The sequence below is a fragment of the Barbus barbus genome (genome assembly GCF_936440315.1).
Source record: "Barbus barbus genome assembly, chromosome: 5".
Lineage (NCBI taxonomy): Eukaryota > Metazoa > Chordata > Actinopteri > Cypriniformes > Cyprinidae > Barbus > Barbus barbus.
Window position 1 is genome coordinate 8993953 of NC_136733.1, and position 21189 is coordinate 9015141.

Below are 21189 nucleotides of genomic sequence, written 5' to 3' on the forward strand. Positions count from 1 at the left end.
TGGGGGTTCGGTGCCTTGCTCAAGGGCACCTCAGTCGTGGTATTGAGGGTGGAGAGAGCGCTGGACATTCACTCCTCCCACCTACAATTCCTGCCGGCCGGAGACTCGAACCCGCAACCTTCGGATTACAAGTCCGACTCTCTAACCATTAGGCCACGACTTCCCCACATCTATCCTTTCATGTCCGAAAACATTATTTTTGTCTTAGATTTCATAATAAATTCAGACAAGCTCAGTACTGACTCGTGTTTCGTCAGTTTATTTTCATGAAATGGAATGGGCACAAAGGATTGTGGGTGATTGAAGGTCGTGGAGGATACATCCCACGCATCCTTCAATTTCAGCTGATTGAAGGACACGAAACGAAGGCTGTCTTCCAAGTATCCTTCCGATTGAGTTGGCCTTCAGCAACGTTTGATGATGTGGCAGCCGAGAAATACAGCCTTTGTAGGATGCAACCTTCCATTTGAGAAACACCCTCAATCTAACTCAAATGATTTGCGATACGCAATCCGACTGGAGCACTTCGAAACAGTGAATCATTTTGCGACATTTTGCATTTTCTGAGTGTCTAAGGCTGCATTTACAGTGCAGGTCTTGATGACCAATTCTGATTTTGTGACTATATACGATTTTTTGGACGACGTGCTTGCATTTCTTTTAAAGTGACCCGTATCTGATGTGTGCATTTTACATTGCACTTGGTGAAACAAGTCAAAAATAGTACAGTGGGGCAAATTAGTATTTGATACACTGCCGATTTTTCAAGTTTTCCCACTTACAAAGAATGGAGAGATCTGTCATTTTCATTGTAGGTAAACCTCAACTGTGACAGACAGAATATATAAAAAATAAAATCCAGAAAATCACATTGTATGGTTTTTGAATAATTAATTTGCATTTTATAGCATGAAATAAGTATTTGATACAATAAAAAAAATGGAACTTAATATTTGGTACAGAAACCTTTGTTTACAATTACAGAGGTCAGACGTTTCCATTAGTTCTTGAAAAGGTTTGCACACACTGCAGCATGGATTTTGCCCCACTCCTCCATACAGGTCTTCTCCAGATCTTTCAGGTTTTGGGGCTGTCGCTGGGCAACACGGAGTTTCAGCTCCCTCCATAGATTTTCTATTGGGTTCAGGTCTGGAGACTGGCTAGGCCACTCCAGGACCTTGAAATGCTTCTTACGGAGCCACTCCTTAGTTGCCCTTGCGGTGTGTTTGGGGTCATTGTCATGCTGGAAGACCCAGCCACGACCCATCTTCAATGCTCTTACGGAGGTTGTTGCACAAAATCTCGCGATACATGGCCCCATCCATCCTCCCCTCAACACGGTGCAGTCGTCCTGTCCCCTTTGCAGAAAAGCACCCCCAGAGCATGATGTTTCCACCCCCATGCTTCACGGTTGGGATGGTGTTCTTGGGATTGTACTCATCCTTCTTCCTCCAAACACGGCGAGTGGAGTTTATACCAAAACGTTATATTTTGATCTCATCTGACATTCCCACATTACCTTCCATGCCTCCTCTGGATCATCCAGATGGTCTTTGGCAAACTTCAGACGGGCCTGGACATGTGCTGGCTTGAGCAGGGGGACCTTGCGCGCGCTGCAGGATTTTAATTCATGACGATGTAGTGTGTTACTAATGGTAACCATTGAGACTGTGGTCCCAGCTCTCTTCAGGTCATTGACCAGGTCCTCCCGTGTAGTTCTAGGCTGATCCCTCACCTTTCTCAGGATCATTGATACTCCACGAGGCGAGATCTTGCATGGAGCCCCAGTCCGAGGGAGATTGACAGTCATCTTGAATTTTTTCCATTTTCTAATAATTGCACCAACAGTTGTTGCCTTCTCACCATGCTGTTTGCCTATTGTCCTGTAGCCCATCCCAGCCTTGTGCAGGTCTACAATTTTGTTCCAAGTGTCCTTAGACAGCTCTTTGGTCTTGCCCATAGTGGAGAGGTTGGAGTCTGATTGATTGAGTGTGTGAACAGGTGTCTTTTATACAGGTAACAAGTTCAAACAGGTGCAATTAATACAGGTAATGAGTGGAGGATAGGAGGGCTTCTTAAAGACAAACTAACAGGTCTGTGAGAACTAGAATTCTTGCTTTTTGGTAGGTGATGAAATACTTATTTAATGCAATAAAATGGAAGTTAATTATTTAAAAGTCATACAATGTGATTTTCTGGATTTTTTAAAAATATTCTGTCTCTCACAGTTGAGGTGTAACTACGATGAAATTTACAGATCTCTCCATTCTTTGTAAGTGGGAAAACTTGAAAAATTGGCAGTGTATCAAATACTTATTTGCCCCACTGTATATGACACCAAAAATCAATTTGAATAGTACATTGAGTTTAATTTATTGACATGGAATTCATATAGAAACGTTTCTAAAGCAATAGTTACATCTATACATCAAAATAATATAGCCTAGTACAAATTCCTCAGGACAGTGATGTACACAGCTCCGCTGAAAGCTTGCGACTGGAATAACACTCAGGTGGTAGATATTGTTAAGCCTGTCACATTGTCTGTGTTTTCTTAGTAATTAAAACCAAATGCGTTCATCAGTGATAGTATATCAAAGGCAGGGACATGTTTGTGTGCATTTTATTTTGTGGTTTCAATGGAACGAACGGGACTGAAGTGCTCGTCTGCGCACAAGCTGTCGTCACTGACAACAGCAGCAGCGTCAGATCGCCTGTTATTTAACACAAACGAACAAAATGAATACTCTGCTGCTCAATTATGTTTCATTTGTTACAGGTATGTCTGTACTGCGAAATGTTAAAAAAAAAACCTTACTTTTTAATGACATGGGAGTCGCATTTACAGGGGAATATCCGATCTGACCACTTACACGGCAGACGCAAATGCACGTATCCGATTCATATCTGACTTATTTCCACATATGAATGAGGCCTGAAACCGATCGGAGAATATCAGAAACAATGTGATTTTTTTCATGCTTACACGGTCGTGGGCCATATCCGATCTGTGCCACAAGGGAAGAAAAAATCGGAATTGGGTCACTTGAACCATGCAGTGTAAATGTGGACAAAAAGCTCCGTTGATAGCCTACTGTGCTCTTTGCTCGCTTTGTTTATATAATTTATTTGTTGCTTGAATAACCATGGAAAAGAAATCATTACAATTAATAGGCCTAACTTACAATGTTTTTAATAGATTGTGATCACGTTAAATACAGTTCCCGTCATTTCATGGCATGACACCCTATGGTACTTGCCTAAAAAGACTGGTTTATGATGTGCGTTATTAACAGATTACACTAACATTAGGTTACTTGGCTATAGCCTTACCCTTACCTTCCACCTATGTAGAGATAAAAAAAAGTTTTCAAAAGCATCCCCTCCTCTGTTTTTTTCACAAATCACACCCTGTATATATATATTTGATCCCCTGCTGATTTTGTACGTTTGCCCACTGACAAAAAAAGATCAGTCTATAATTTTAATGGTAGGTTTATTTGAACAGTGAGAGGCAGAATAACAACAAAAAAATCCAGAAAAACGCACTTCAAAAAAGTCATAAATTGATTTGCATTTTAATGAGTCAAATAAGTATTTGATCATTCAGCAAGATTTCTGGCTCCCAGGTGTCTTTTGCACAGGTAAGGAGCTGAGATTAGGAGCACTCTCTTAAAGGGAGTGCTCCTAATCTCAGTTTGTTACCTGTATAAAAGACAACCTGTCCACAGAAGCAATCAATCAATCAGATTCCAAACTCTCCACCATGGCAAAGACCAAAGAGCTGTCCAAGGATGTCAGGGACAAGATTGTAGACCTACACAAGGCTGGAATGGGCTACAAGACCATCGCCAAGCAGCTTGGTGAGAAGGTGACAATAGCTGGTGTGATTATTCGCAAATGGAAGAAACACAAAATAACTATCAGTCTCCCTCGGACTGGGGCTGCATGCAAGATCTCACCCCTCGTGGAGTTTCAATGATCATGAGAACGGTGAGGAATCAGCCCAGAACTACATGGGAGGATCTTGTCAATGATCTCAAGGCAGCTGGGACCATAGTAACCAAGAAAACAATTGGTAACACATTTCGCCATGAAGGACTGAAATCCTGCAGTGCCCGCAAGGTCCCCCTGCTCAAGAAAGCACATGTACAGGCCTGTATGAAGTTTGCCAATGATTCAGAGGAGAACTCGGTGAAAGTGTTGTGCTCAGATGAGACCAAATTCCAGCTCTTTGGCATCAACTCAACTCGCCGTGTTTGGAGGAGGAGGAATGCTGCCTGTGACCCCAAGAGCACCATCACCACCGTCAAACATGGAGGTGGAAACATTATGCTTCGGGGGTGTTTTTCTTCTAAGGGGACAGGACAACTGCACCGCATCAAAGGGACGATGGACGGGGCCATGTAACGTCAGGGCATTGAAAATGGTTCGTGGATGGGCATTCCAGCATGACAATGACCCAAAACACACGGCCAAGGCAACAAAGGAGTGGCTCAAGAAGAAGCACATTAAGGTCCTGGAGTGGCCTAGCCAGTCTCCAGACCTTAATCCCATTGAAAATCTGTGGGGGGAGCTGAAGGTTCGAGTTGCCAAACATCAGCCTCGATACCTTAATGACTTGGAGAGGATCTGCAAAGAGGAATGGGACAAAATCCCTCATGAGATGTGTGCAAACCTGGTGGCCAACTACAAGAAACGTCTGACCTCTGTGATTGCCAAAAAGGTTTTTGTCACCAAGTACTAAGTCATGTTTTGCGAAGGGGTCAAATACTTCATTAAAATTCACTCATTAAAATACAAATCAATTTATAACTTTTTTTTTAAATGCGTTTTTCTGGACTTTTTTGTTGTTATTCTGTCTCAAATAAACTTACCATTAAAATTATAGACTGATCATTTCTTTGTCAGTGGGCAAATGTACAAAATCAGCAGGGGATCAAATATTTTTTTTCCTCACATACATATATATATAAATAAATAAAATGACTGTAGGAATTATTTTTACACACACCCACAGACTAAATCCAGAACCTACAGTACTGTTAAAAGTTTTATGCACTTGTGAAAAAATGCTGTAAAATGAGGATGCTGTGAAAAATAATGTCATAAATAGATTTTCTTTATCAATTAACTTCTATTAACTAAAATAAATCAACATTTAGTGCGACCGTCCTTTGCGTTTAAAGCAGCTTTTGCCCTATGTGCACTTGCGCATAGTTTTTCAGGTAGCTTTGCAGGAAGGTCTCTTGAAGCATCTTGGAGATGTTGCCACAGTTCTTCTGGATTTAGTCGGTCTCAGTTTGTTCTGTTTCTTCATGTCATTCCAGACAGACTGGATGATGGTGAGATCAGATCTCCGTGTGGAGCACTGGCTGTTGTCAGACTCCTTGTGCAAACAAAAATCTCACTGGATTATTACAATTAATGGCAAAAGGAATGTTTGGATATGTAAACTGATATTTCCCACTCACACACTACAGCAAAAGATAGAAATAACTTAAATATAAATATATAAAATTACATACATTACTGTTCTTTAAGCGTGCTTACAACGAGTCTACTTTTATAACTTTTTCTTAACACACTTAAGTACAAAAAAACTGCACTATGTAATAATTTTAAATTAAGTTTAACTTGAAAGTACATAAATCATTATTATTATTATTTTTATTTATATAAGTAAACTTATTTTGATGTATTGACTAACATACTAAAGCACATACCATTTTAACTGTAGTGTTATTTGATATCACATTTAAAGTTAATATATTTTAAATGTACTAAACTGCATCATTACACATGTGTAGTTATAAATACATTTAAATACATACAAGCCTCAATAGAAATTATGTTAAAGTATATTTTAGTTTACCATAGATGCTTGTCAGTACATTCAGCAGTACACTTTAACCATATTTCAGACAGCTACAGTAATTATGTCTAAATTATATATAAAGATGCACTTAAGTCCTACTTAAGTGGGTTAAAAGCACTCTAAAGTTTAGCTAACTGCATTTTAATATGACATTAAACTATAATACATTTTCATCTAATTGCAATTAGCATGCAATTTGATGAAACATTCCAAAATATGTTATTCCGTATTAGTAAATTGTATACGTTTTAAAGTATACAAAAGTGTACCTTTTTTCACAACAATATTTTTCAATATTATTCTCATAAACATAATCATTCTGACAGGACTTTGGGGCAGCATTAGCTCTGTGTCTCATACACTTTTATTATTGGCTGTTAACCCCATTAGGCCACAACAAATGTTGCAATAACTGGTTGTTTCCATCTAAACTGATGCAGGAAACAGTCTATTATAATTTAATAAGCATTTTACCCTCTATATCCTTATTACAGGACCGAAGTCGAGACAGTACAGGTTCACTGGGTGAGTTACAACTGCACAGTAGAGCCCTGAATACTGATACAGAGTTAAATGTTATGTAGTTGCATGTATTACAAACAGAAACTGATGTATGTGTATTTGTTGTCTTTCAGGAAGGGAAGAGCCAGTACGGAGTTACGAGACAGTTGCACAAGTGGAAGGTTGGATAAGTTGACTGAGTCACCATATATTGTGTCATTTTATACGCTGGCTCTGATCCAAACCCCATTGAGATGTCTTGTGTTCTGCGGTCTATGTAGGCAGCATCCTAAATGAAATAAAAACCTCATACTGTATGTGGTTCAATTCAGACACTCTACATATATAGACAGCAACCACTCAAACAAATAGCACAGATGAGAGCAACACTAATTACACACTAACGCTGAAAGTTGATTCTAATATTTTGACTTTTGATGTAAAACATTATATTTTTAGATGTAACTACTGTTATTGATACTTTTCAGTACTGAATAATAATGTTCAAAAAACTATTTTTGTGTGGGGAGTAAGAAATGTGTAGGGTGATTATTAGAATGAGTAATCAACTAATCTTCGATTATTTCACCGATTAATCGGTAGGCTTTGATTAATTATTTAGCTTTTGCAATTTGTTAAAATACTGACTGAAAAGGACACTTTTATGGTTTATCATGTTTAATACAGATAAATAAAAAAATAAAGAAATATATATATATATATATATATAAATAAAGCTGCTTGCTTTAAAGGGGATGTTGGATGCCCATTTTCCACAAGTTTGTATGATACTTAGGGTCTTCGTGAAATGTAAGTAACTTTGGTTAAAATTTCTCGATGGTCATGTAAAGCAACACCCTTTTTACCATGTCAAAACGTGACTTTTCTGTAGTGCCAATTAACTGACCGTTCGCAAAGATCCGCCCTCCTTAGTTACTATTGCTATTTCCGACAAACAATGCCTCACTGACACATCACATGTTCTCACGCAGTGAAAAATGCATTGCAGCGCTAAGAGGAAACTGACAACACACTGACAGACAAGACAGATCAGGTTGCCTCTGGGATGAAACAAGGTCTCAGGAATCTCAGCTTTCAAATTTTGCCTTTCTAAAGAAATTCAAACAATAAATACTCAATCATCTTTTCATATTTACTTAAAGCGCGAAATGAACATGAGTGAACATCAGAACGTATTTTATTTCAACCGCGGAATACACAATTTTTCAAGTTTAAGTCCACCGAAGTTAATCTACTCTCCTGTCTGATTTGTGGTTGGGATACGGCTGCGGCTGCGACTACTGGCCATGCGCACATCAATATAGCATATTTTTTGTCACACTGTACAATAATAATTGCTTTATCGTTTAGGGTTGGGGTAGCTGTACACGTTAATAAATCTAATCTAATAACACAATCTAATTGTCAGTCCTTGTCTTGTGTTTCCCCTCCTCTCGTGTCCCTATCTGGCCATCCTCGTTCCTTTAATTAATAGTTAATGTGTCCCCAGCCCTGCATGTGATTGCCCCACACCTGTTTCTGTTCTTCCTTGCCAATTTCCCTGTGTTTATAAGCCCTGTGTTTCCTAGCCCCTGTGTCCGGTCTAACGTCATTGATGTTCGTCTCTCCCCAAGCTCCTCGTCTCATTGTGTGTATGTCTCTCCAATAAATGTGCTTATTGGAACTCCTACGTCTCCTCGCTCCTTGTGTCCCGAGAGGGAACGTGACAGAAGACCGGACCGAAACAGAAGTAAGCGGCGCTTTTCCACCCCCGCCTTTTTTTCCGTTTTTGAAAGTTTTTTGTTAGCTCCTTTTTTCCCGCTCCCTCCACGGCGATGGAGTTCACCGCCCGCCTCGGCGCCCTCGTTTTGCGGGACCTCCCCTTCGTGGAGTACACGGAGGAGTTCTGCGAGCTGGCCGGGAAGGCGGATCTGCACGACGCGGCCATCCTCCACCTGTTCCGGCTCGGAGCCTGTTACAACTACCCCATGGACCTCCCAGACACCACAGGATTGACCTGGAGGGTAGGAATATACCGGTGTCTGGGAGACTTCCGGGTCCGAGTCGGAGCTAGCCCGCCGTCGTCCGCGGCTCTCCCGAGCCCGCCGCCGCTCGCGCTTCCAGAGCGCCCCCGCGAACTCGCGCTTCCTGAGCGCCCTCCAGTGCCTGCTCCTCGCAGGTGGACTCCTGCGTCCCCGCGGGTCCCGCCCAGCTCTCCTGCGTCCCCGCGGGTCCCGCCCAGCTCTCCTGCGTCCCCGCGGGTCCCGCCCAGCTCTCCTGCGTCCCCGCGGGTCCCGCCCAGCTCTCCTGCGTCTCCGCTGGTCCCGTCCAGCTCAGCTCTTCCCGAGCGCCCCCAAGTGTCCGCGCTTCCAGAGCGCCCTCCAGTGCCGGCTCCACGCACGTGCCCTCCAGTGCCGGCTCCACGCACGTGCCCTCCAGTGCCGGCTCCACGCACGTGCCCTCCAGTGCCGGCTCCACGCACGTGCCCTCCAGTGCCGGCTCCACGCACGTGCCCTCCAGTGCCGGCTCCACGCACGTGCCCTCCAGTGCCGGCTCCACGCACGTGCCCTCCAGTGCCGGCTCCACGCACGTGCCCTCCCGTGCCGGCTCCATCCAGCCCTCCTGAGTTCCCGCTGGTTCCGCCCAGCCGTCCTCCGCCCAGCCGTCCTGAAGTCCCGCTGGTTCCGCCCAGCCGTCCTGAGTTCCCGCTGGTTCCGCCCAGCCGTCCTGAGTTCCCGCTGGTTCCGCCCAGCCGTCCTGAGTTCCCGCTGGTTCCGCCCAGCCGTCCTGAGTTCCCGCTGGTCCCGTCCAGCCCACCTTCGTCTCCGATGGTTCCGTCCAGCCCTCCTGAGTTCCCGCTGGTTCCGTCCAGCCCTCCTGAGTTCCCGCTGGTTCCGTCCAGCCCTCCTGAGTTCCCGCTGGTTCCGTCCAGCCCTCCTGAGTTCCCGCTGGTTCCGTCCAGCCCTCCTGAGTTCCCGCTGGTTCCGTCCAGCCCAGCTCGTCAAGAGCGCCCGACAGCGTCCGCGCTGCAAGAGCGCCCGACAGCGTCCGCGCTGCAAGAGCGCCCGACAGAGCCCGCTCCTCTGTGGCTCCCAGGGGGGAGCTTCCCCAAGAAAATTTTGGGGGGGGGTAAGAGGGTCACAGCCTGTGTGGCCGGGCCAAGGGCCAAGGCCACAGAACCCCTTGGGCCCGAAAAAAATAGGCCGTGGCCTCCCGAGTCCCCTGACCCGCCATGGCCTCCAGAGTCTCCAGATCCGCCATGGCCTCCCGAGTCTCCAGACCCGCCATGGCCCCTGGAACGGGCACCGCCCTGGAGGCCTCCAGAGCGCCCACCCCCCCTCCCCATTGGATGGTGTTAGGCGTGAGGACACGCCTTCCGGAGGGGGGCGTAATGTCAGTCCTTGTCTTGTGTTTCCCCTCCTCTCGTGTCCCTATCTGGCCATCCTCGTTCCTTTAATTAATAGTTAATGTGTCCCCAGCCCTGCATGTGATTGCCCCACACCTGTTTCTGTTCTTCCTTGCCAATTTCACTGTGTTTATAAGCCCTGTGTTTCCTAGCCCCTGTGTCCGGTCTAACGTCATTGATGTTCGTCTCTCCCCAAGCTCCTCGTCTCATTGTGTGTATGTCTCTCCAATAAATGTGCTTATTGGAACTCCTACGTCTCCTCGCTCCTTGTGTCCCGAGAGGGAACGTGACACTAATAGGTAGAAATTTTTATTTATTGTTAGTTTTCCAGCCGTAGCTGTTGGACAAGATGGCGGATTCGGCGTTATGATTATAGAGCTCATGCAAACATATCCATATCGCTATGATGAGATGCTTTCTTAACTGCTGTTTTCCAATTCTATAAATTATTGTGTGTTTATTTTGTTATTGAGAGGAAAGTTCGAAGCACATATTGCACATTCATCTAAACACTGCTCTCTGTAGCGTTTATATGTTTTCGCTAACATTGTTTGCGGATGTCCTAGTTTTTTTTCCCCTAACCAAAGAATGAAAGAACTTTGCCGTGAGAATATCAGGGCCTTTATACATGACAGCTTTTTTTGTTTGTAATTTTGTCAAACTTTCCCACACTCTGCTGGTTTGGATTCATTTGCATGTGTCATAAGTGTGTCTTCTTCTATTGGATTGCATCAGGGAGGGCTTAATTACAGTCTTGCGCTACAGCTACACTAGTCAAACCGCGTTATTGCAGACCCTTACTTTGGGTCATATGAGAGCAAATGATTATTCGACAACAAAAATATTTGTTGGCAGTTTTTATTGTCTACATTGTCGATGATGTCGACTAATTGTTGCAGCACTAGAAAAGTGGTCTTTGTAGGCAGCTTACTGGGGTTGGGAACTGAGCCACTGATCTTTCATATCGTTGCTATTATTTCTCTTCACTTCCATTTTGTACTCACATAGTCTCTCTTGTGTCTCTCATCCTATTCAGTGCACTACGCGAGGCCGATCATTATTCTGGGCCCGGTGAAGGACAGAGTGAATGATGACCTGCTGTCTGAGTTCCCAGACAAGTTTGGCTCTTGTGTCCCTCGTAAGTATTCTTCAACTCTGTTGTCACGCTCAGATGCATATTGCTCACAAACATGACAACATGCCTTCTAAACATCAGCCAAAAATCTGATTTGGCTTTATTCACATTCTGGGAGTTAGGGTGCAAAGTTTGTGAGGTTTGAGGAATCCAATTTTGAGGTGTATCATTGAGCACACATAGGGTCCTTTGAAATTCATTTTATTTTTTCCTGAATTCTATTTTATTTTATTCCCAAGTTCTGGATGCCGTTTTAATTATTACATAAAATTTTAGTAATCAAAAAAAGGGTAATTCATTGAAATAATGAAACATACAATTTGACAACAATTTCTGTGATGTCTTTTTTTATTTATGATTTAATTCACATTCAAAAATGGTGGTGATCAAATAAAGGCTTAAAATATTAGCAGAGTAATTCATCTTTTAAAATGTAATCATATGAAAATTAAAAATTCCTTCCTTTAAGAGAGGTTTATTATTAATCAAGTGAAATACTTATGAAATGACTCTCACTGCAGCTCTGGAAATAAAGTTCATGTGTTCATGTCTTCATATAGTGAGACGGCAGACACTGAAAACACGACAAGCATCACACATGCTTGAGTGTGTACCAGACAAAACTGCACCATTAATTCCCACAGACAAAAGTCCATGTCATGATTTAATTCAGATAGTCCTACTATTGATTTATTCATCCAAAATTTGACCAAATTCCATTTTCATGACTGGATTTCATAATTCTGTCCGCATTTTCTACATTGCGGAAGTCAAAAGGCCCTATACATATTTAATCTAATCTTGCTATCACAGTTGTAGCTGAAAAAACCTCTTCAGAAACTTTTTTTTCTATGAAGAGTCTCTTCACTTATAAGAATAAAAAGCTCAAACAAAATTAGCCATTTTTAACACAGCTGTCACATTAAGCGTAACTGATGTCATACTCACAAGATGATGTCATTGCTCTTCTCAGATACGACACGACCCAAGCGGGAATATGAGGTGGATGGGCGGGACTATCATTTTGTGTCATCGCGGGAACAGATGGAGAAAGACATTCAGAACCATCATTTCATCGAGGCGGGCCAGTACAACAGTCATCTGTACGGAACCAGCGTTCAGAGCGTCCGAGAGGTGGCGGAACAGGTTAGATCTGAGTTTTGGACAAAACGATAAACTTGTGTATCATTTTTGTAAATCTTAATATGGATGCCTGTGTGTTTGTGAGCAGCAGGGCAAGCACTGTATTCTGGATGTGTCCGCAAATGCAGTTCGTAGGCTACAGGCTGCACAGCTTCACCCAATCGCCATCTTCGTACGGCCCAAATCACTGGAGAACGTCCTGTACGAAACGACAAACAACTACACATTTACTTCAAATCCACTCAGAATTGTCCTATTTAACAACAGTGTTGGGGTTAATGCATTACAAGTAACGCAAGTTACGTAATCAGATTACTTTTTTTCGAATAAATAGTAAAGTATTAGTTTTTAATTTACAAGAAAATATCTGAGTTACTTTTCAGATAAATAACATATGACAGTATGACAAAAATTTGCAATAATTATATATGTTAAATAACACAAATATCCTTCATGTAGTTAATCCCATTATATTAACCAATGTCTTCGCTTCTGACTTTCGATGATCAAATTCAACCATACTAATAAGCAAAAAATAACTTTAGATAGATGTAACATTTGTGTTTCATTTTTTTATTGCTGAAAAGTGTGCTATTCCTGCGTCCTATTCTTCATGCAATCCAGAACAGTTTGAGCTGTGCCTTCTACTGTACAGACGTGAACTTACATTTCCTTTAGCCTGAGGCATATTCATTTCATTTTTGTTGTGAAAGGGCTTTTACCTATATAAACCTTTATATTAAAAACATGCAAGCAAGGCCATCCCAGATTTAAAAAGTAACTCAAAAGTAAAGTAACTTTTTTAGGGAGTAGCGCAATATTGTAATGCATTACTTTTAAAAGTAACTTTAACCAACACTGTTTGACAACAGTTAAATGACCAAAGAAAAAACACTGTTTAAATGACATTTGATGGGGTTTCTGCTGTTTTATCCAGAGAGATCAACACACGTCTAACTGAGGAACAAGCCAGGAAAGGTATGGACCGCGCTATTAAACTGGAGCAAGATTTCCTGGAATGTTTCTCTGGTAAGACAGTCTCACATGTAGGCCTCTATTGTCCTGGAGGAAAACTCATGCATTTATTAATTACTAGGCAATACCTACTGCAACTGACATGGAGTTTTATTATTTACATGAGTTCTCCAGGTCTAGAAATCACACTTTTATATTTCAATCATGACAACTCTCTGAATAGTTTTAGCATAAAAAAGTGTTATGACAGTGTTAACGTACTGTATTTGGTCTTGGCGAACTAGATCTGCTACGCATACTGCTGCTGCAGAGCAAGAATGTACTTGCTACTGCCAATAAATACACACACATGCTGCTGTGAGCATGTCAAATATTCTGTTGCTGCATGAATAGGGATACATAAATCCCATAGCAGATCTAGACAGGTGGAGCAGGGGAGGTGGCAGGTTTGAGATGCAGGTCCGCTGCAGGACCAGCTTACAACAAACACTGAACCAGACTATTTAAATATTGAGCAAGCAATCTAATTGGCTGCAGAATCAACTGAGGCTAGTCAGCTTGTTCCACTAAGTAAATCATGTGATTTATATATATATATACACTCACCTAAAGGATTATTAGGAACACCTGTTGGATGTGCATCCCACAAATCTCCATCAACTGCAAGATGCTATCCTATCAATATGGGCCAACATTTCTAAAGAATGCTTTCAGCACCTTGTTGAATCAATGCCACGTAGAATTAAGGCAGTTCTGAAGGCGAAAGGGGGTCAAACACAGTATTAGTATGGTGTTCCTAATAATCCTTTAGGTGAGTGTATATATATATATATATATAAAGGCCCTTTTAGTCCTCACATATCTAGATTTTCCACGCCCATTGCGACCCTTATTCTTCAAAGAAAAAGTTGTTGAGGCGGACTATTAAGATGACAAATATCATATTTTAAATAATTTTAAGACATATTGATGTCCCCTTGGAAATTTCCATAGGCCCCCTTGTTAAGTAGGCCTACCCCTGATTTAAACAGCATCGTATGAATTGGACAGTTTATGCAAGTTATGATGAACTATTTCACTAAACAGTTTATTGACTTTTACACAGACGTCACATTAATGCAACAATTTGTTATATTATAACACATAATCTAAAAAAGTGCAAAATTGTACAATTCTATCGTTAAAGGGACAACTTTGTGCCATACTCGGAAAAGGTACATTTTAGTTCATTCAATATACATATACATATTACTGCTGAAAGGTACTAATATGCATCTTTCAGGGGGAGATATGCTACAAAGTTGTCAATTTAAGGGTACTGCCATAGTTAAATGTGGTTGTAGGTACAGTTTTTGCAATTTTTCTGACAGTTACAACAGTGTATAACTGCTTCACATAACTTTTCATTTTACACAAAAATTGTGCTTGTGTTGCAAGAATTATGCCCATTCAATGTACATCTATGCTTAGATCTCGAAGTCATTGGTAAATTATCAAACTGCTTCAAATGTAATGCTTTCGCTGTTTTTAAATGCCCGTTGGATTTCAGTTCAGTTTAGATCACACATGTGCTGATCAGTTTGCATAACTCATTCGAGTAAATCCTGCAATGATTTATACCTGCCGTTCTCTTTCTGTATCACAGCGATTGTGGAGGGCGACAGCTTCGAGGAGGTTTATCATAAGGTGAAAACTGTGATCGAGGAGCAGTCAGGGCCTTATATCTGGATTCCCACCAGGGAGCGTCTGTGAGAATCCACCCAGAGCCAAACCACCTCGCCCAGTCACCATTTGGCCTGCCTGCCCTGGACTGTGGAGCTCCGACTCGTAGAGCTTGTGAGAAACAGACAGAGAGAGAGAGGGAGAGATGGAGAGAGTGAAAGCGAGGGAGAGAAGTCACAGAGACACCAGGAAATGATGGAGTGGAACAGCACAGGAGCTGGCCCCACCGCATCTGCCTCTCTTTTCCTCCTTTTCCTTGCTTTGTAACTTCCTTTTTCTGCTTTTAACTTCCTTTCTCTGCCTTTCTCTCAGTCCTTCTCTGTTTCTTTCTGGCTTTCTCTCTAAATAATGTCCTTTCACACAGGACTGGTGAGCTGTTTTTACTCTGTCACGAACTGGGATGCTACAAAGAAATTTAGTATATTGTCAGATTCCCTCTCGCTCTCTCCGAACAAGACAGGAAGTGGAGAGAGATGAGCGACCGCCTTGGCTTTTACTGGAATGAGACGTTCAAGAGCTATTCCTGATCAAAGGAGCTCGTTTTACAGTACTAAAGGAGAACTGAACTGAAATATGAAGTATATTTATCAGTATCAATAATGCGCTGAAATCTTCAATATCAAAGATATTACGACTACTCAGAGACTGACGTTCACCCACAGTTATCAGCATCAAGGGCGTTTAATTCCTTTTAGAAATTTGAAGTGCTTGACGAGTGCTCCCTGAAATGCAGGAAGTACCGAGCTTGCGAAACGAAAACGTTTGCCTCAGTCCTTCGAATGTTCCCCTTAAATAGTTTGCAGCTAGTTCATCACATTGAATGGATAATAAGGAAGAAAAACGGGAAGACGCAGACTGTGACTTTCATTCTGCACATCATAGAAAACCACACGCTTGATATTCCGGGGTCTGTTTTCTTTGATTTTTTTTGCGCTTACATGTAAACATGCACATTTAGACACATACCAACATAGATTTTGTAATGTTTGCCTTCTTCTATCTGGATCTTCTTGCAACAGCCAGATTGATGTTTTCCTTTGAGCTGAAATTTATTTGCTCGGTTGGATTATTTCCCTGAGTGCCACAGCTCTCAAACACAATGGCTCCAGGCTGCTCTTTAATGTGCAATATCGGGCTCTTCCATAATCTTCTCATAATGTAACGAATTTTAGCCATGCTTAGATCTTGAAGTCATCGGTAAATTATCAAACCGCTTCAAATGTAATATTTTCGCCATTTTTCAAACAGGATTTCAGTTAAGTGGAGTGGCTACGTTCACACCACAATCCAATTCATTATATATATATATATATATATATATAAATGATTGATTTAAATGAATTTGTAAAAAATATTATAAATGATATATTCAGTATTTATATTGGGATATTTAATTATTTATTCATTTATTATCTGTTATTTATTTAGCACCTTGCCTTCCTCCATGCCAGTGGTTGTTTTCACTGTTCTCTGTCTTTTTCACAGCAAAGATAAACCAAGCATCATATTATGACAAGTAGTAGCTTATTTGAATGAAATATAACTTAAAAATTCTCAAATATTTCATTGTAGAATAGTAGATGTTCTGTTAGTGGCCCTTTTTTTGGAGAATGCTTTTCTCATATAAGCTCAGGATAGTTGTTCGTGAAGGCATTGGGACGGTGTACGTATTTGTGGTGTCATCAGAAAATACAACACAATCTCATGGCGATTTGTAACTATTTTATGTTTTGGTGAATTGGTGGCTAATTCGTATGAATTTGTACCAACCCATTCATACAGTTTCGTGCAATCACCCTACTGACAGTTAGAGTTAGGTCACCCAAAAATGAAAATGCTGTCATTAATTACTCACACTCATGTCGTTCCAAACCCGGAAGACCTACGTTCATCTTTGGAACACAAATTATGATATTTTTGATGAATTCTGAGAGCTCTCTGACCCTCCCATAGACAGCAATGCAACTGTAATGTTCCCAGGTCCAGAAACAGCAAGGACATAGATAAAATAGTTAATGTGACATCAGTGGTTCAGTCCTAATTTTATGAAGCAACGAGAATACTTTTTGTGTGCAAATAAAACAATAATAACGTAATTTATTCAACAATTCTTGTCCTTGAGTCTTCTGCCATTTTGGAGATACACCAGAACGTCATCAACGTAATCAGCATTGTTTACGTTCAGCATGTACGCACTTTATCGTGAACATAGACCATGCTGATTGCCCTGATTACGTTCTGGGGTATCTCCAAAATGGCGGAAGAAGGTAACTCGGGGACAAGAATTGTTGAATAAATTACTATTTGCTACGTTTCTGGACCTGGGAATATTCCATAAACAGCAACGCAACTGAAGGGTCAGAGAACCCTCAGAATTCATCAAAAATATCTTAAATTGTGTTCTGAAATGAACAAAGGCCTTCCGGGTTTGGAACGACATAAATGTGAGTAATTAATGACAGCATTTTTATTTTTGGGTGAGCTAACACTTTAAGTTTAGGGGTGGAGCTTTGAGCTTTTTTCAAAAAAAAAAAAACAAACAAAAAAAAATGTACGTTTTCGTACAATCTACACCGTATGAATTCATACAAAATTGCCACCTTGTGAAATTGTTACGTATGTTTTCTCATAAGATGGGGTTGAAAAATCTTCAACGTCAATTCATTTTTCTGTGACTCCAGAGTGATTAGTCACATGGCGTTTATGGCTCAAAAAAAATCATCAGAGTTGAATTCAATGTGATTTTTTTGTTTGCCCCATTCAGCTGCAATGTGAACGTAGCCTTACTGGTCTTTCATTCAGCCCATCTCTAAACTCTCCAGACACACACACACACAAATACTATCAGGAAAATGGTGTATTGTACAAAGTTTTTTTATGCTGTGTATCAGATTATAATTAACTCTTGTTATCAGACCAATGAGGCTACTTTGATGCATCTCAATGGCCAGTCAGTGGACATCATCACACCAGTTAATTGGTGGGTCGATGATGCTGCCATCACCGAAGTGAAAAGGATCGGGTCTTAATGATGCTGGAGTTTAATTGGAATACGATCGTGGGTTCATTATGTTTGATGAGATAAATTAATGGCTGTAATGCCAGAGAATAATTAGCCTAGCCAAGCCTGCCTCCAACTAATTACCCTTCTCAGAGCGAAACACTCATTTGTAAACAATTTTACCCATAATTCTGAGTGTTGACAAAGCGCCCACTTCAACCCTGGCCGACATGAGAATGGCAGAATGATAAATTGTCTTTTTTACCCTTTTGTGTCGTGACAGCAATGCGGTAAAAATCGATACAGAGCTCAGAGGGCGTCATATTCAAGGTCTAAAGTAAGGATGAAAACGATGGTTTGTCCAGAATGAGGTCCAGGGGTTTGCATTTGATTTAGTGAGATTTCCTGTAAACCAATGTCATGAACATTACTATGGTGATTTATGGAAACAGACTTTGATTGAGACTATTGTGATTGAAAAAACTGGCACCGTTTGTGTCAGGCCAAAAAAGAGTCTAGTCTACTAAGAAAATGAAGTGAAACACATTTGCACTTATTAAAGGGAAGATTTGATCAGACGTGATGAACAACAGAGGGTTTCTGGTAGAAGGCAGAGGAATACAGAGCTATCCGGTGGCTTGTTTACTTTCACTTATTTTCTTTTGACTTTTTGCGTTTGAATTTCAATATTTAAGTGTGTTTGGAGTGCAGTGACAGTTCTTTTCTTGCCGTTATTTTTATTTATAGATTTTATATAATTATTTAATTGTTTACTGCTTTGTTTACATCTGAGTTTTGTGTGAAGACTGAGACGCTTTTGTTGTGGTTTCCAAAGTGGAGCTGCACACAATCAAATGTGAAAACTGAAACTAAAAATTAAACTTTACTGTGAAATTAAATAATAATAATAATTTAAATAAAAAACAAAAGAAAAAATTAACTTGCACGCATTACACATACTGATACTTTTATAAACATAGCCCATAAATAAATTTCCCAAATCATATTATTGGTCACACAAGAAATTAAAAAGAATAGCGTATATTGCGGTTTGTATGAGCTGCACACAAGTGTGCGCACACACACATACACACACCACACACACAATATATTACCAAGAGAAATATATGACCACTCTTACTAGAATGAATTATGAGTTGAATTTATTTATTTGAAAGAATCAAATGTATTTTATTGATTTGTATTTGCCATAACATATTATTCTAATTATCCTGAACAGATTGAACATATTGCTTTTATTTAAAAAAAAAAGAATAATTATGAAAATACAACAATGCCATCTGATGCAAAGTATATTTAAATGATTTATCTTAAAAGAGAGATTTACCAATGACAGTATCGGATTATACAAATGTTTAATTTCAGTGAGATGCTTGTTGTAAATTAGCTACAAAAATAATAAAACTAATTATGTTAACAAGTGTTCTGTTGAAGCTTTTGTTACGGTGTGAATGGGTAATAACAGTGTGGCTGTAATCTCAGTTGCATACTACCATACTATGCATACTATTTTTTGCAGTATGCATATTGTATTCCAGTATGTAGATAAGTTTGTTTGTTCATCAGAACAGATTTAGAGAAATCGTCTTAGGTTACGTATGTAACCCCAGTTCCTAACATAGTCTCATCCCAACTCGTCACATATTGACGCTTGGTTTTGGCGTCGCTTTTTGACGCTCAAGGTACCCCTTTAGCATCACTTTTCGACGTGAATGGTCCTCCATTTTTTTAAATAGGAAACACTTAGCATATATTAATCATTTTTAAATAAATTATGACAGTAGTTGCATCTGCCTCCTATATCTTGCATTTTGTTCACAGATGGTAGGTTTACGGGCAGCGGTTGTGTAAGTCATATAAATAAAACTATTTTGAAAGTTTACATTGAAAAATCACACCCCTACATATATGCAATAATGGCAACCTTATTATGACGATAAAATTCCCAATATCGCGTTAGCATATCGACGCCGAAAAGTGACGCTAAAGGGGTACCTTCCCTTCACGTCGAAAAGTGACGCTAAAGGGGTACCTTGAGCGTCAAAAAGCGACGCCAAAACCAAGCGTCAATATGTGACGAGTTGGGATGAGACCGGGTTGCAGTTCCTCAAAGGAACGAGACGCTGCGTCAGGAGACGCTTCGGGGGGAACGCCTACAGCGTAACCGGCTCTGAATACCAATGAAATCTGTCCAACGGATGGGAGGGACGTCACGGGCGAGGTGACGTAATGACCAGCTGGTATAAAAGCACGTGCGGTGAAAACCGGCGTCAGCTTCTAGAATGAAGCAAGCGCTGGCAGGGATGCCGGAAGTGTGGCCTCGCGACGCAGCGTCTCGTTCCTTCGAGGAACTGGGGTTACATACGTAACCTAAGACGTTCCTCTTCAGGAACTCGAGCTGCGTCAGGAGACGCTTTGGGGAACGAGATACCCACGGCACCAGACTTCCAAATCCCTGCCCTGTGTGTATCCATACGGAGCACAGCTAGGGCAAGAGAACGGAAGAACGTGGAGTGGCTAACATGTCCAGGCCATAAAATCTGACAAAGGTCAGAGGCGTGGACCGCACTGGACACATACGATTTAGCCCCAGCTGGTCAGGTCCCCGAAAGGGAGGAGGACTAAAGGCCTGCAGCACGACAGGCTGTGGTGTGACAGAAGGAACCTTGGGGACATACCCTGCACGAGGGTATAGAAAGGCTTTCGCCAAATGGGAAATCACCCCGTTATAATGAGGCGGACGAGAACCGAACTGGATTCTGTAGCCTCTTTCTACAGTGCGCAGGACCCATCGAGACACATTTGGCAGTAGTTTCCACGCTGCGAAATAGTCTATTAAGGGAACCAGTCTCTCGAGACTGGCCTCTGGTGTAATCAGAGCGGCTAGTTCGGTGCCCTGAAGCGGCGCACCGGCAGGGAACGACCGAACCAGCTGCTCTAGAGACCCCCGAAGGAGTGGCGAACATCTCAGCTCCGCTACGATACTGGGCGAAAGAGACTGAGATGTGTGCACCCTGAAGCACCGCTGCGCCCTGAAGCACCGTAGGTGGCAGGGTTGGCAGAACGATCTCCTGAGGGCGCTGGGGGGCAACGACCGCTGTGTGATGCAGCGATCGTCGCTCTACCCCAGTGGGGGCTACCCTCATAAGCCCTGGTCCACCACCATCAGGGTTTCTTGGCCGAAGACCTCCTCGCCTGAAGCATGGTCCGCAGATCCTGCTTAGGCTGAGAGGTCCTCAGCCGCGCACCCTTCTTTCCACCCCTCTTACGAGGAGGCGCACGAGTGGCCATGCTCTCCTTTTGCGCCTCCCTGTGCGAGGAGCCAGCACGCGGCAGGGGCTGCTCTCGCCCAGCAGCCCCGAGAGCCGGAGAGCGGCGAGGAAGAAACCGCTGGAACGCCTCCTGGT

General features: G+C 41.8%; 1 protein-coding gene across 1 annotated transcript in view; it reads left to right on the forward strand.

The window, feature by feature from the left end:
* The window catches only part of LOC306869604 (disks large homolog 4-like), a gene marked incomplete at its 5' end in the record, with an annotated part of 207293 nt that extends 192488 nt beyond the window's left edge, over positions 1–14805 (forward strand). Inside the window, 7 exons of the mRNA XM_079416402.1 lie at positions 6373–6403; positions 6514–6561; positions 10822–10923; positions 11894–12066; positions 12152–12264; positions 13001–13092; positions 14684–14805. Coding sequence (XP_079272528.1) covers positions 6373–6403; positions 6514–6561; positions 10822–10923; positions 11894–12066; positions 12152–12264; positions 13001–13092; positions 14684–14790 — 666 coding nt within the window. The 3' untranslated portion in view covers positions 14791–14805. The remainder of the gene's footprint in view (positions 1–6372; positions 6404–6513; positions 6562–10821; positions 10924–11893; positions 12067–12151; positions 12265–13000; positions 13093–14683) is intronic.
* Positions 14806–21189: the final 6384 nt, after the last annotated feature.